Here is a 14,236-nt window from a genome sequence, read left to right as displayed (position 1 = left end):
GCTGCATGTATGAGATCAGTGTAGCAGCATTTCCTAACTGTGAGGACGCCCTTGAGCCTCGATCCCCACAACAAACCTTCCATAGTGTACAATGCCTCTCCCCACCCCCGGTGACACAGTGACTGACTCCTGGGGAGGCTTGGATGTGCCCTGGAAGTCTCCTCTCCAACCCTGAGTCGGCCCCAGACAAAAGAGAAACCTCACTGAGTGATATGGGCAGCTTTAGATGAGATGTTAATGTCAGGTCGCTCCCCCTCACTTCCGTCTTCTTGGCCATACTGTTACATGATACTCCTGAGGACCACCATCCAGGACAGCGAAGCTGGCGGGAGTGCTAGACCGGTCACTGGGAGCGTGCGGTAACCTGTAAAGTAAATAGAGGAGGCCTGTGCTCAGGCAGGGAGGTGAGAGCTTAGCAGTGCTCTTCTTCTGGACTTGGGAGGCAGACTGTGAAGTAGTACTGGCAGCAGAACATTAGCCTGCAATACAAGAATTGCCATACCAGGGGGCGGGGATACAACAGAGAGCAGGAATAGGAACAAGCTCAACGGCCAACGGACGGGGATATGCTGAGAGTGGAGTAGTGCACGGGGTATAGAGCGGCACCCGGACCGAGCAGCGCAGGGTGGAAAACTATATAGACCCCACTGCAAACTAGTGCGAGGACGGCTCAGAATTAATAGGTGTGGTGAGATCTGCCTACCCTTTACTTCCCAAACTCCTTTACTATGGGGAAAATGGTCAGGAAGAAGGACCAAGAACCGGACATGGCAGCAGTTGCAGCCAACATGCCCAGCGGGTGGGAGAATGCGGACAGCACTGGGCCATTGAGCGCCACAGTGGGCCCCATGTTACAAGATATTATGCAAGCAATTAAAACCTCGCGTGAGACACTTGAGACCAAGATAGACTCTATTGTAACGGACCTAGGAATCCTGCGAGATGATCATCGTAGGCTGGCTGAAAGGGTCACCGTCACAGAGAGAGATATATCTGATCCACCACAGACCCTGTTGACAGCAACCAGACAACTCAATGTGTTGGAAACCAAAGTCCAAACCTTAGAAATGAGAGCAGAGGATGCCGAAAATCGGCCATGCCGCAACATTATCTGAGAGGTGGGACTGCCCGAGCAAATTGAGGGAAACAGCATGGTGGACTAGCTAGAAAAATGGCTCAGAGAAGAGGTGCCGCAGGAGAGTCTGTCTCCGTTTTTCACACTGGAAAGGGCACACAGAGTCCCGTCAAGGAAGCCGCTCCCTGGGGCCCCACCACGACCAGTGATTGCACGCTGGCTCTACTACAAGTACAGAGACTACATGTAGAATCAGGCTTGACCCAAGGGAGATCTTGCTGTGGAAAACAGTACGTTCAGGATTTTCTTGAATTTTTCAAGAGAAGTGCAGCGACAACAGTCATCCTTCCTGGAAGCCAAGAAAAAGCTCAGACAAGTGGGTATGGAATACGCAATGCTCTTTCCTGCTAAAGTTAGAGTGACAACAGGGGAGAGGGCACCATTTTTTCAGTCCCCGCAACAAGTTTGGGACTGCTTGGATTATCAATCACTACCGGGTGCCAGTCACGATTCGAGGGACAGACACCCTCACAGATATAGGTCCCAACAAAGACCCAAGTGGCGAAACACAGTGATCCCAACATCGGAGGAAGTCCAACAAGAGCAAAAAAAAAAGCTATGGAGGCTGTTGCATCTTTAAGCAGCAGTAAAACCGATCCCTCATTGGTAGCTGATGAGATAGAAACAAGAGAATCTGATTCCAATCAGGGATCCATGGAGTCCGTGGATTCGAGTGTGATATTACCCAAAATAACCCCAGGGTCCTCTGATGATATTAATTGAAGTACCCAGCGGTTAGACACTACACACTACTATTGGACACTGCCTGAAGCCGGAGAGATAAAAGCAACATGGCTTTATGCAGGTCCATCCCCTCTGACCCAGGGGTTATATCCTATTGTTTTAGAATGTTAGATGGGTGCGCGCGGCTGAGGAGCACCAGCTGGCCTCACTCCTGCAATCAGAGTTACCTGTGGGTACGCCTGCAAATGGTTGTGCAAGGTTTGCAAGTTTGGATGGTGGGCCATTTCCCGATTGTCATGGGGTATGGGAGTTGGGGTATTTGTTTCTTTTTAGTTGCGTGCATGATTGAGAGTTGCGCCCGTGGGACTTGTGCTGAGAGAGGTTGCCATATGGGAACCCAATAAGAGATATATAGATGATACAAGGGGGTGGGAACCAGAGAGGAGGTGCGAAGTTCAGATGGCTCCCCTGTGACGTATAAACTCATGGCGTGGAATATTAGGGGGTTGCACACAATGACAAAAAGATATAAAGTATTCTCACAATTTAATAGGAGATGCATTCACACAGTATCACTGCAGGAGACTCACCTTACGACCAAAGAGGGCACAGCTCTGCAGAGGAGATGAAGGGGTCTGGCTTACTTTACCACTTATTTAGCCTATGCCTGGGGCACCATGATCTGGATACGAGTGGGGGTGCCCTTACAACACACCTCACATTTGATTGACCCGAGATTAAAGGGGCGGGATATAGCGCTGGTGAGTATTTATGCCTCAAACACAGACCAGAGGACATTCCTCTGGTCTGTGTTATCAGGCCTGTGTTATCAGGCACATTGGCCCCCTTCCTTATACACTCGACTGTAATGGGGGGTGACTTCAACTGCGTAGCAGACCCTATCCTTGACAGATCACATCCCCCACTGAGAGACACTCGCGTCACCCGAACAGCTCAAGCCTTCATGGACTAGCAAAACCGGTGAGAGCTGATAGACATTTGGGAAGGCAGAATCCGCAAGCGAGAGACTAATCCTTTTTCTCGGCCCTGCATGAACTGCATGTTAGACTAGATACGTTCTTATGCACCCCAGACGTACACACCATGGTCCAAGGCATTGAATATTTGACGCATACTATCTCGGACCACAACCTAGCACTACTACTCTTACCGTGGGAGCGCACGAGACCGCACATTCCCAATTTGCAGTTAAAATCAGAATCGCTAGATGAGCCAACATACCACAAAACTATTGGGGACAATATCAAGCAATACTTCACAGACAATAGTGGCACAACATCCTCTCTGCAAACAGAGTGGGATGCTTTTAAAGTCATGATTAGGGTGAAATGTTTGGTCGCAACTGTGGGAGCTAGCAGCACGTTTTTTCAGGAGATCCGGAGAGCAGAGTCAGCACCACAAGAAGTAGAACGACAAAGACCAGTACGGCCCGAGTTAAAGCAGAGGCTGTTGGAGTGTAGGGAGCAGGTGGCAAATCAGGTGGAGCGCCTTAGATGCTTTGATTATAAGAACTATATGGTCAAGGCCCATGCAGAGCGCAACCTTACAGGCACCATGTTTGCATGTCTGGCCAGCCCAGCTAAGTGGGGATCTATGATTGTGGAAAGTACGACCTACATATCCATCACATTAAACAGACAGGAGGAGATTAATCAGCAAATTCTATGCTACTATAAGGAATTATATACAAGCTATATGGATGACAACAGGGAAAGGCTATAAAAATCTATTTGGTCCCATACCCCCTACACACTCTGACACACAATGAAGCTGAAGAAATGGGAGCTGATATCACCATACAGGAAGTTAGGGCGGCGAATAAAGATCTGGACAGGGGAAAGATACCATGATCTGATGGACTTCTTGTGAGTTTTCAGACAAATACAGGGAAGACCAAGCTCCAAAGCTTGTAGACTTGTTTAACAGGGCAAGAGAATCAGGAAGACTACCTGAATCGACAAGAGAGGCAGTGGTTGCCACTGCTGAAACTGGGTAAACCTGCCACTGACTACAAAGCATATAGACCCCTATAAATGCTTAATATTGATTATAACTTTTTAAGCAAAATTATAGCCACCGGGCTTCTTCAACATATGATTAAATTAGTACACCAAGATCAAGCTGGGTTTATACCGGGCTGTATTTTGGCACTTAATATCCAGCGACTATTGACCCTATTAGAGACTGATACCTAGGATCGCGCTTATGCTGCCGTATTTGCTGTTGACGTCGAAAAGCGTCTGACACCCTGGAATGGAGCTATTTATATGGGGTGCTGGAGCACCTCAAATTGAGACTGGGATTCCTGCAATGGACAAAGTTCCTCCATAACGACCTAAGGGCTAGAGACCGAACAGGACAAGCCGTCTCAGAGAGTTATTGCACAGGCCACGGAACAAGACAGGGCTGTCCCCTGTCTCCACTGATATTTGCTCTGGCAATGGAGCCTCTGGTCTGCCATGCCAGATCAGGAGAATGGTATCAGGGAGTATTGATTGGAAGCACATCCCACTGGATTGCCCTAAATTCGGACGATTTATTGATATTTCCTATAATATGGTGGACTACTTGAGAGGAGCTAGGGACATGCTAGTGAAATGCAGAGCCCTATCAGGATTAAGGGTACACTTGCAAATATCCAAACTGTTCCCAACGCAGGCGGACAGGGAACCCCCAGACATTCTGGACTCGCTACGTTGGGAACCCTGCCATTTGCAATATTTAGGGGTTCGCATATACCATGACCCCTTTGATCTCCTGGAAGGGAATGTGAGTATAGCTGTTACATCCCTGAAAAAGAAACATGGAATTCTGGAGAACGCTCCCTCTTTTGGTGGAGGGCAGAGAGGCACTCCTTAAAATAGTGGCACTCCCGCGTTTGTTGCACTTGTTCATGGTGCTGCCTGTGAGGATCCCTAGGGGAGTATTCAGGGAATTTGACTTAATGATCATTGGGTTTCTATGGGGCTCAGGATGCAGAAGTGTGGCGCTTGCTACGTTGCAGCGCCCGGTGATGGACAGTGGTCTATGCAGCGAGGCATACTATCTCTCTGCAGAACTACAGTGGTTCACACAATGGATGGCGAGCAGACTGGACTCCCGCCGGACAACCGGACCATTTGTTCTGACTCTAGATAGGCTATTTGGAGTGCTGCTGCGGAGATGGTGCCCAAACCAGGACAATACTGGAGAGCTCCAAGTGATGTGCCGGTGCTGGACTCGTTGCCTACAGAAGAAGCATCGAAAATTACCTTACTTACCTGACCTGCCCCTAAGGGCGTTCGCTGCATTGCCTCATGGTGAAATATGGGGAAGGCTGACAGAGTGGGCAGAGGCTGGGGCAACAAAAGTGGGAGACCTGTTATTATGAGGCGGAGCTTCTCCCCTTCGAAGAATTTAGGACAGAATTTATTCTACAGCAGGGTCATTTCCTGCTTCATAGGGCAGTGACAGTAGCACTACGTAAATATTGGAATGCAGGGCCGACAGAACCACAACCAAATAGGCCCTGTCAATACATCGTGACATCATCAGGCACCTACAGAGCAGTGACAGTCCTATACAGGGCGATACTGGAAGACGAGTTTTTACCATTAGACGTGCTGCGCAGCAAATGGGTGGGTCACCTAGGAATCCCCCATCCCAGAAGGAGACTGGGTAAAAATACTAGACAGAATACCGAAGAGTACCCAGAACCCCAGATGTAAGTTAATTAACTTCTACATACTGAACAGGGCCAATCTCACTCCAGACCGTATCAATAGATACTTCAATGTGAACGATGTGGCCTGCCAGAGATGCAAATAGATAGGAGCTCATTTTATACACATGATATGCCAATACCTGACCCTGCAGGGGTACTGGGAGGAGGCAACAACAACTGTGGCGAAAATAGTGGAGAGGGAGGTGCCATGCTACCCGGGTACTTGTCTCATGGGCTGGTTTCCCCATACATCCAAAACTAAAATCACAAGTAGATTTCAGGACCTGCCGTTTATCTTAGCAAAAAGGGAGGTCACCAGGAACTGGAAGTCCCCGGGGCCCCTCGTGCGAGAGTGTGGAGGATTAAACTGGACCAATGGGCTAGTTATGAAGGGTAGGTTCTCCTGAGGGAGTTTAGGAGGGGCATAGGCACACTGGACACAGTCCGCGCCTGGGGGGGCATTAGTTAATTGTTTAAAGAATCCTGGCCCTCACCTGCAGATGCCGCCTGGGACCCCAACCCCCCCCACCCTTGCAGGCTCGAATGGCAAGTGATCATGAGTGTGAGTTAGCGCACCCAATCCCCCACCCACCCACCCACACTCCTGAAAACAAAGCATGACGAAGAGCAGACACCCTTCCACTATTGACTATCACAGGATTGGCTTTCTTGTGGCTGACCCACCGGACCTGAAGTGAACTACGATCATGGGTGCAACTCCACAGGCGGAGGGAGCAAGTTGTTGGGACAAATGGATTATAATAGTTGAATAATCAATGTACGCAAAACATACTACATACCATTGTTGACATCTAATAAGCGTAATTGCTTAAATGGTGGGATTAATAAAATCTGTTTAAAGATAAAAAAAGACTACAACACAGGATTTGAAAACAAAGATGTACAAAAAACACATAAAATGCTTCAATTTCAACAGCCATCTTTGCAATATCAGATATGACCAACTATTTTAATGATGGCACATGTCCCAAAGCTCTCATGAAAAACAGGAACCTTCAGAGTAAAAGACAACCAAGTGGGTAGGACAGAGAGATATAGTCCAATAGGGCAGCTCCAACAGTGAACTGCTCATCTCTGGAACACCCAAAAATAGTAAAAATGTAAAGCTATTAGGTAGCCTTTAAAAACCCTTTCTTTAGAAGCTATTCTGGCACATTGCAAAATCTGTGTTGGCCTATTGTAACAGAGTCCTACCAGCTGGTAAATGTGTAAGTAATCCCCAGCCCTTGACAGAAGGCGGGAGGTAAATAATGGTCGGGATCCTTTTCTGTTGAAAAACTTTCACTTACAATGTCTGCATTAACCCACAAAAACTACATTCAGTGACTGAAATGGTAACCTGGTTAGACACCCAGGTCACAGCAAGTAACATAACAAACAATGGTGCACTAGAACGATTTGAAAGGACGAAAAAGATGGGATACGCCTGGGTTCATGGCAAGAAAGTGGATAGTGATTCATCATCGGTGCTGGGACAAAGCACCCAATGGACTAGTTGCATGGTTCTCGGACTCGTGTCAGAGCTGGATCTTTCTGACTTGTAAACCAAACACAATTTGCCAAGTTTAGATCCCTAACTGGGCAACTAGACTAGCACTCAGGCATCCAAGAACATGAGGGGGCGAGAAGGAGGAATGCAGAACAAACCCCTCCAAGAAAGGGAGCAGCAACTTTAGTCTCTTTCAGGAGGCGAGGCAAATCGGACATTACCAAAGACAGTGAGGAGGCTCAGACAACAAAGGCCGGCTTCAGATAAGAGGAACAAACAGGTAAGCAGGGAGAATGCTTTTTAACATGACCAGGATTCGGGCCATGCTGTCCAAATTGTAAAATACAACCGTACTAATACCTTATGCTGCATGTATTTAAGAAATACCAATAAAGTTTGTTTTAAAAAAAATAAATATTAATGAGCCTAGGATACTGCCTGGCGAGAGCAGACTCTAAGCTCACACAATCATTGCAATGCCACTACAGGAGTCGCAGATTGTGCACCATTTGTAACAGTAGCTGGACTGTAGACTGGTCATCTGATGGGCACTACAACCTCTGAAAGTAATGTGCAACTGTTTAGATTGCAGCATTAAAATTGTTTTTCTTCTCCAGAGAATAACTTGCACTTTGTAATAACTATGACGACTGCCAATTCATCAAATATTGGTCAGGAAAAAGGCACTTTGGTCAACTAAAGAGCTGTGCACTACCGCACACCTGCCACAATGAAGTAAAAAAGGATTATCACCCAAGTTCACATACAATAAAAGTATACTCAACTTGGCAACTGCTGTTATGATTTTGCTGTGCACATTTCTACCACTCCACTTACAAACTTACCAGAAACCTCTGGAGTGTCCTTGTTATTCATCTTAAGCGTATTCTTTCTCTCATGTACCATCAAGCTTTCCAAGATGTTTCAAACGGGCTGTCTCCTTGAAAGGCTCTGCCCTGTAACTGGAGAGAAAAAAGAATCCATGAGCGGAAGGTCTTCACCATCTGAGAAAGAGAGCAGTAGAGGCTGCCCGAGAGCAGTCACAAGTAATCTATCAGTGTGAGTAGAAATGAATCTGGTGGTGGGAGTGGCTTTCACTCACTGAGAACGAGTTAACTCAACGTTTTACACCGAAGTGCACATGCATGTGTTCGACAGAAACTGTCACTATTAGACAGTTCACATGTTCTGAGAGCGGTTCTTCTGGGTAGGTGCTATATCACTGAGACGGTGGCACAGTTCCCAAATATAGATGCACACAGCTGAATACACTTAGATCTAAAGGTATAGTTACAATGAAGTGTAAGGGATCTCAGCCCAGCTATCAAGCTTCCCTCCCTACAGTCAGAATACCCGCAGAATCAGACCGGGTACACAGCCTAAGCCGCTCTACCCCAGACTAGAGTGCCACTTGCATTAGGGCTGTCAGTGCAGTTACCAAGCTTACCTCCAACCAGACTTTGAAATTCAAGTGTCTGTGTTAGTTCAACGAATCACTTAATATCCCCACCCTTAAAAAAATATATATATATATAAATAAAAATAAAAACATTTTGAATAAATTAATGTGAACGTCTTTAATGTAACTGGTGCTTCACGTAAAGCGCTCCAATACTTTTGGGTTGAGTTTGCCCTCAGTGGCGGCTGGTGACATTCAAAAGTGGTGGGGCATAAAAATAATGCCGTACTGCCCTACGGCGAGCAAGCATAGCGAACTAGCCCAAACAACTTAAGGGGGAATCGGTGGTGTAAGCAGTGCTTCAATTGTGCTAGTGGTTGGCGATTGGGGCGGCAGGTCTTTTTCATACCAGGCCTCCAGATTGTGGAACTCTCTACCTTCCCACCTGCGCTCACAAAAATCTAAACAATGTTTTAGGAAAGCATTAAAAACCTGGCTTTTCAATCCTCCTCATTGATCCACTCTCACCATTCTCTACGTTATCCCAGCGCCAAGACGCCTCGGCATTCGAGCGCTTTATAAATATTTCAGTATTCAGTATTCAGTAAAAGCTTTTTTTTTCTTTAATCTGCAGATTATGCCGCTGATGCTGGATTACGGTGCAAATACGCCAAATCCATAATTATTTATGAAGAAAATGTTGCACCCACAAAACCATATAATTCCAATGGTTCTGCCCGCCACTGATGCATACAAATGAAAGGCTTGAAATCAGTCGCCCTCCTGTGGCTCTCGTCTGCAATTACCCATTACAGGCACTGTTCGCCAATGGCACAAAGTGCACCTAGAAAACAGGCCCAAATTACCCTTTCCCCTTCACCTACAACCAAACTGCTCTTTTTCCCACAAACTAGACCTTCCCAACATTGCTCCCAAACCCCTAAACCCATTCCCAAAACCCTAGAACACCTCAAATTACCATCCCAAAAACCTGCATTACCACGAGCTCCACGAGGCCTAAAAGAGCGTCAAAACGCACTTTGAAACTAGGCCCAAAACACCTCTTCCCCTCCCTGGATTTTCTTCAAACCACTTGCAATAAAAACTAGACCTTCCCAACTCTCATCCCAGCTAAGCAAATCCACTACAATCGAACCCCAAAAACATGCAAAACTCACGTTTAACATGGGCTTCTATGGGAGCAGTTTCCCTTCCTCGACTTTGCCGAAAAACACCCTTCCCATAGATTGATTCCTCCCAAACTTCCTGCACACCCACGAATTCCTCCTCCCTACCACTCACAGCAGCCCCATTCCTGTCGAGCAACTGGAACCCCCTAAAAACCACATCTCCACGCACCCCAACACCGCCCATTGGATAACATTGCAAACCGGGCCTTCACAAAAAATGCTCTTTTCAGCACTTCTACTGCTTCGATCATCTTCAAACTCACTGGGACACTAGTTCCAACCATTCCCAACAATCTCAGCAAGAATTACAAAAACCCATCCACTGCAACGGGGACGAATTTTCATCCAAACACGCCCCCCTCGCAAACCCACAAAAACACCCCAAAATCAGCCAAATCTGGATCCAATCGAGCCAAACCACCCTCAAACCTTCCCAACACCATTATGCACGAACATGAATCGGGCCCTGAGCCCTAGACTCCGGGAACCCAACCAAATTTCAACCCTAAGCCCTAGAAAACCAGCCCGAACCCCAACACCCAACCCTAAACACCACCCCAAGCCATACCACCTAACCCTACACACTGCCCCTGGTGGGGGGGGGGGGGGTTTGAGGTTTGTTAAAAAACTATTTAATACACTTACACTTACTATCCCGCTTCTAGATGGGTCCCGGCTCCCGCTCCCGCCGTCCTGCGTTTTTTCATTGCCTGCAGGCTGCAGCTCTCGTCATCAGCAAAGGCAGCCTGAGCCTCCCTCCCCTCCAGGCTCCACCAATCACAAGTGGTGAGGCGCATTGCCGCGCACCCCACCCGGGCCATTTTCTCTATGTAGGCTGCATGCAGCAGCCTACATAGCGAAAAGGAAGAGTGGGCGGTCCTGCTCCAGGGCATGGGGGGAGTGGCTTGCCCACTGTTGTGTATAGTGACTGTTTGGTCGGCTGGGGCCGACCAAACAGTCAGTATGCATAATAGTGGGCAAGCCACTCCCCCCATGCCCTGGAGCAGGACCGCCCACCCCCAACCAGGCACTTCTGAAAAAAAAAATGGTAGTTATTACCATTATGTTTCTGTCTTCTCGCACGGCGAGAAAGCAGGGGGGGGGCGATGCCCCCACGCCCCAATGGGGGAGCCGCCACTGTTTGCCCTACATTTTTACAACCACAAAAAAAATCTTCATCCCTTTTACCAAATCCATCAATTGCCTATCTACTACAACTATGACAACTATGGTCAACAATACTTTCGCCAACTCCACTTCAACCTTAAACTAAGCCTGGGCAAAGCACTACGCTACGCTCGCGTAGTTTGCGAAGTTCGCGCTACTTCGCACTACGCGAACTGCACGTAGCACAGTGCGAACACGCGTAGCGTAGTGTTGCGTAGTGCTGCGGTCATTTTTTGCTTGCTCGCGGTCCTCAACGTCAAGTTGGCGACCGCGAGCAAGCAAAATGACATCCCGGCGAGACTTTTTCCTTGTTCGCGATTAGCAACATCAAGTTGGCGATCGCGAGCATGGAAAATAACCCTCCCGGCGAGATTCCCAACGCGAGGAGGTCAGGTTTTTCATTGCGAGGGGGTGCGTATGCTCGCGACCGCTCGCGATGAGAAACTACCAGTTCGCGTTGAGAAAGCTGCTGCTCGAGTAAAAATCTACTCCAGCAGCAGAAAACTACAGCTCGCACTGTGCAAGATGCCATTTTCAATGATTGCACAGTGCCGGTTGCTTGTCTGCACTGTGCAATCATTGAAAACAACATCTTGCACAGTGCGAACATGTTATTACGCAGTTCGCGAAGTGCTACGCGTAGCTCGCGTAGTGCGAACTTCACTTTGCGTAGCTTCGCGAAGTGCTACTTCGCGAACTACGCCCACCCTTACCTTAAACAAGCTGTGCCGCTTCAAGTGATACAGACACCCTGATCAAATCAGCTCAACAAGGGGATCAACAACAAGTTTGCCGAAGTTAAGCATGGATACAGATCCCTAGGATATTATTCGAGAAAAGCCTGCCATACAAAGTAAGGAGGCTTGGAGAGAGCTCTCAACGCAGAAGAGAAGACATTTAACTAAGGTCAAATTAATTTACTGAAATTATGTAGCCTATTCCACAATCTATAATGTACCCTGACTACACGCTTACAATCAACACCAACAACTTCCAGGCTGCCTCCTTTGAACAAGCATTTGCAATGCATCAGTCTCGCCTTTGGGACCTTATATGTATTTAGCAATGCAGCATATTAGCCTGGGTGCTGTATTATTTACTATTCTTTAATATGGAGGGAAAGTAAGCACGAAAGTGCGTGACACGCCTGGTATGGGAACATATGGAGAGAAAAAGCTCTGTGAATGTGTGTGTAAGAGAAAACTGAGAGAATGGAGAGACAAAGAAGGAAGGAGAAAGAAGGCTGCGCGTTTGTGTGTGAGTGAGAAAGTGTGTGACAGAGAGAAAGCAATTACGAAAGAGAAATAGAGAGAGTGTGAGAGTGTGTGTGACAGAGAGAGAAAGCAATAGCGAAAGAGAAATAGAGATAGTTAGTATGTGTGTGTGTTTGTGGAGAGAGAGAGAGAGAGAGAGAGAGAGAGAGAGAGAGAGAGAGAGAGAGAGAGAAGGGGGCAGAGGCAATGCAACACAAAGGGAGGGACAGACAAGATCCGAAGTCGGACAGCTCTTCCTTGGCTCCGCCCACCCAAGAAGAGGTAACCCTCGGCACGGACAGACAGCTGCTGCGGTCATGAGCCCACTGCAGTCATGCTCGGGACACCCAGGCAAGCACCGTTACAGCAATGAACAGTCTGGTTTGTCTCTTTGCCAACTACAAGCACCGATGGCCTCCGATGTAATAAACACATGACCCCAGCATCACGACAATGTTTGTGCATTTTATTTCACCCATCTAAGATGGTAAAAAAAAGTATGTGAAAGCAGATTATCAAGCAGGCCAGTAGCAAGCAAAGAAAGAGTAAGTGTGTCTGAAAGCAAAGAATGTGGGCGGGGGGGAGTGAAATAGCTGCCAATGAGCAGCGACGAACGAGAACAGGCAGATGACTGGCATCATTTTATGTACACCAAAAAAACGCCGAGTGCACGGGAAAAGATGACGGTAAGCAACAGATGAGCTCAGGTGGGGCAGCAATATGGAGTACAAAGAGGGAGTAACAGATACTGAAGGGCAAAGACAATACAAGCTATGTTAACATAGGTTTTTAAAAGCGATCCTTTGAAAACAAAACATCAAAACAAAAATTAAACGGTGAGATCGGCACTTGTCCAAACACTCTGCTCTGACTTGTGTTGCCTGGCTGAGCTGCTAAGGCACGGTCCGCTTTAAGGCACAGTCCGCTTTCACTTTCGTCCTTCGCGAAAGCTTGCTTGTCTTTATGGGGCCATGTGTTTGAAACACATGGCCCCATAAAGATAAGAAAGCTTTTACCACAAACGTACACCAAGCGAGCCAGTCCAACTGGGACGGCTCTAAAAAAGAAAACTGTACGTCACTGGAAGCTCTTTTCCAATGGCTGGCCACCGTTTAGCATAAACGGTGATGCCAGCCAATGGAAAAGAGGGGCGGGGCTTAAACCCCGCTAGTGAAATCTACCCCAACTCATCAAATCTCGCCAGCGAGACTGCGCATGTCTGCGCAGCCTACGCCAGGCGAGACCTAAAAATAAGTGTTGTCCGAGATATGACATGAAAATAATGGCATAATCTTGTTTTAAAAAAAAAAAAGAAAAGTGAAATAAATCACACGGACTTTGGGAATGGTTGTCTATTGTCAAGTTGTTTCATTAATATGTGATGAACAATCTATCTGGACATCTTGTATGCTCATATTACTAGTGGTCCAGTCCAGGTAGCATAAGGACCCAAGCCTTTTTGCTTGAACACTCCTTTGAAAAATGAGCACCTTGACTTTTTTCCTATGACCTTCAGTGGATCAACCTCTTCTAAACCTTACTAACTTTTAAAAATTCTCCGCTGCTCATTTCCTCAAGATTTAAAAGGCATCAAAGACACCAGTCAGAAACACCAGTAAGTGATCTGTGTGCAACACTACCCTCATAAGCAATGCAATCTTTGGAGACGGGGTAATATCTAACAAACAACACTTTAGACAAGCCACTCTCACAACATGCCTGAAAAACATATTTCCACTACAAATATTCCTCTCATTCTTACGACAATGGAAAGTGCTGCCAGCAAGAGTTGATCGAGAGCAACAATCCACTGCCTACCCATCATTCTGCATTTTGAGATAAACACGGTACTAATTCAGGACTTTTATCCCTCATGCAATGTATTCTGGATTTTTTAGAATACAGTGCATGGTCAGCCAACTCACATCCTCCTTTTTTTTCAAGTTCAAAGTGTTTCATTAGATTTTACAACCAGAGATAGCCAGTGGTCAACTAAATAAATATACAGTGAGAAAGGCAGTATACAACAAGGGGAGGGGTAGAGGCTGTGCATTAGATGATACAGTAAACAATCGTCGATGGTAGACGATCAGTACTTTGCATACGAGTTGATACATAGTCAGGTAGGCATGAAATACCAAAATGGAGTCGTAGAAGATCATTACAATTCGAAT

At 46.9% G+C, this 14,236-nt stretch overlaps 1 protein-coding gene across 4 annotated transcripts in view; it reads right to left on the bottom strand.

The window, feature by feature from the left end:
- Positions 1-14,236, bottom strand: part of CAMTA2 (calmodulin binding transcription activator 2) — a 1,245,102-nt gene that overhangs the window by 1,064,222 nt on the left and 166,644 nt on the right. For all 4 annotated transcript variants that reach the window (XM_085638475.1, XM_085638477.1, XM_085638474.1 and 1 more), the window contains exon 2: positions 7,899-8,015. In XM_085638475.1, the coding sequence (XP_085494601.1) occupies positions 7,899-7,959 (61 nt within the window). In that variant the 5' untranslated portion in view covers positions 7,960-8,015. The remainder of the gene's footprint in view (positions 1-7,898; positions 8,016-14,236) is intronic.

The sequence above is a fragment of the Triturus cristatus genome, chromosome 12 (genome assembly GCF_964204655.1).
Source record: "Triturus cristatus chromosome 12, aTriCri1.1, whole genome shotgun sequence".
NCBI classification, from domain to species: Eukaryota; Metazoa; Chordata; class Amphibia; order Caudata; family Salamandridae; genus Triturus; species Triturus cristatus.
This window is presented reverse-complemented; position numbering and strand designations above follow the sequence as displayed.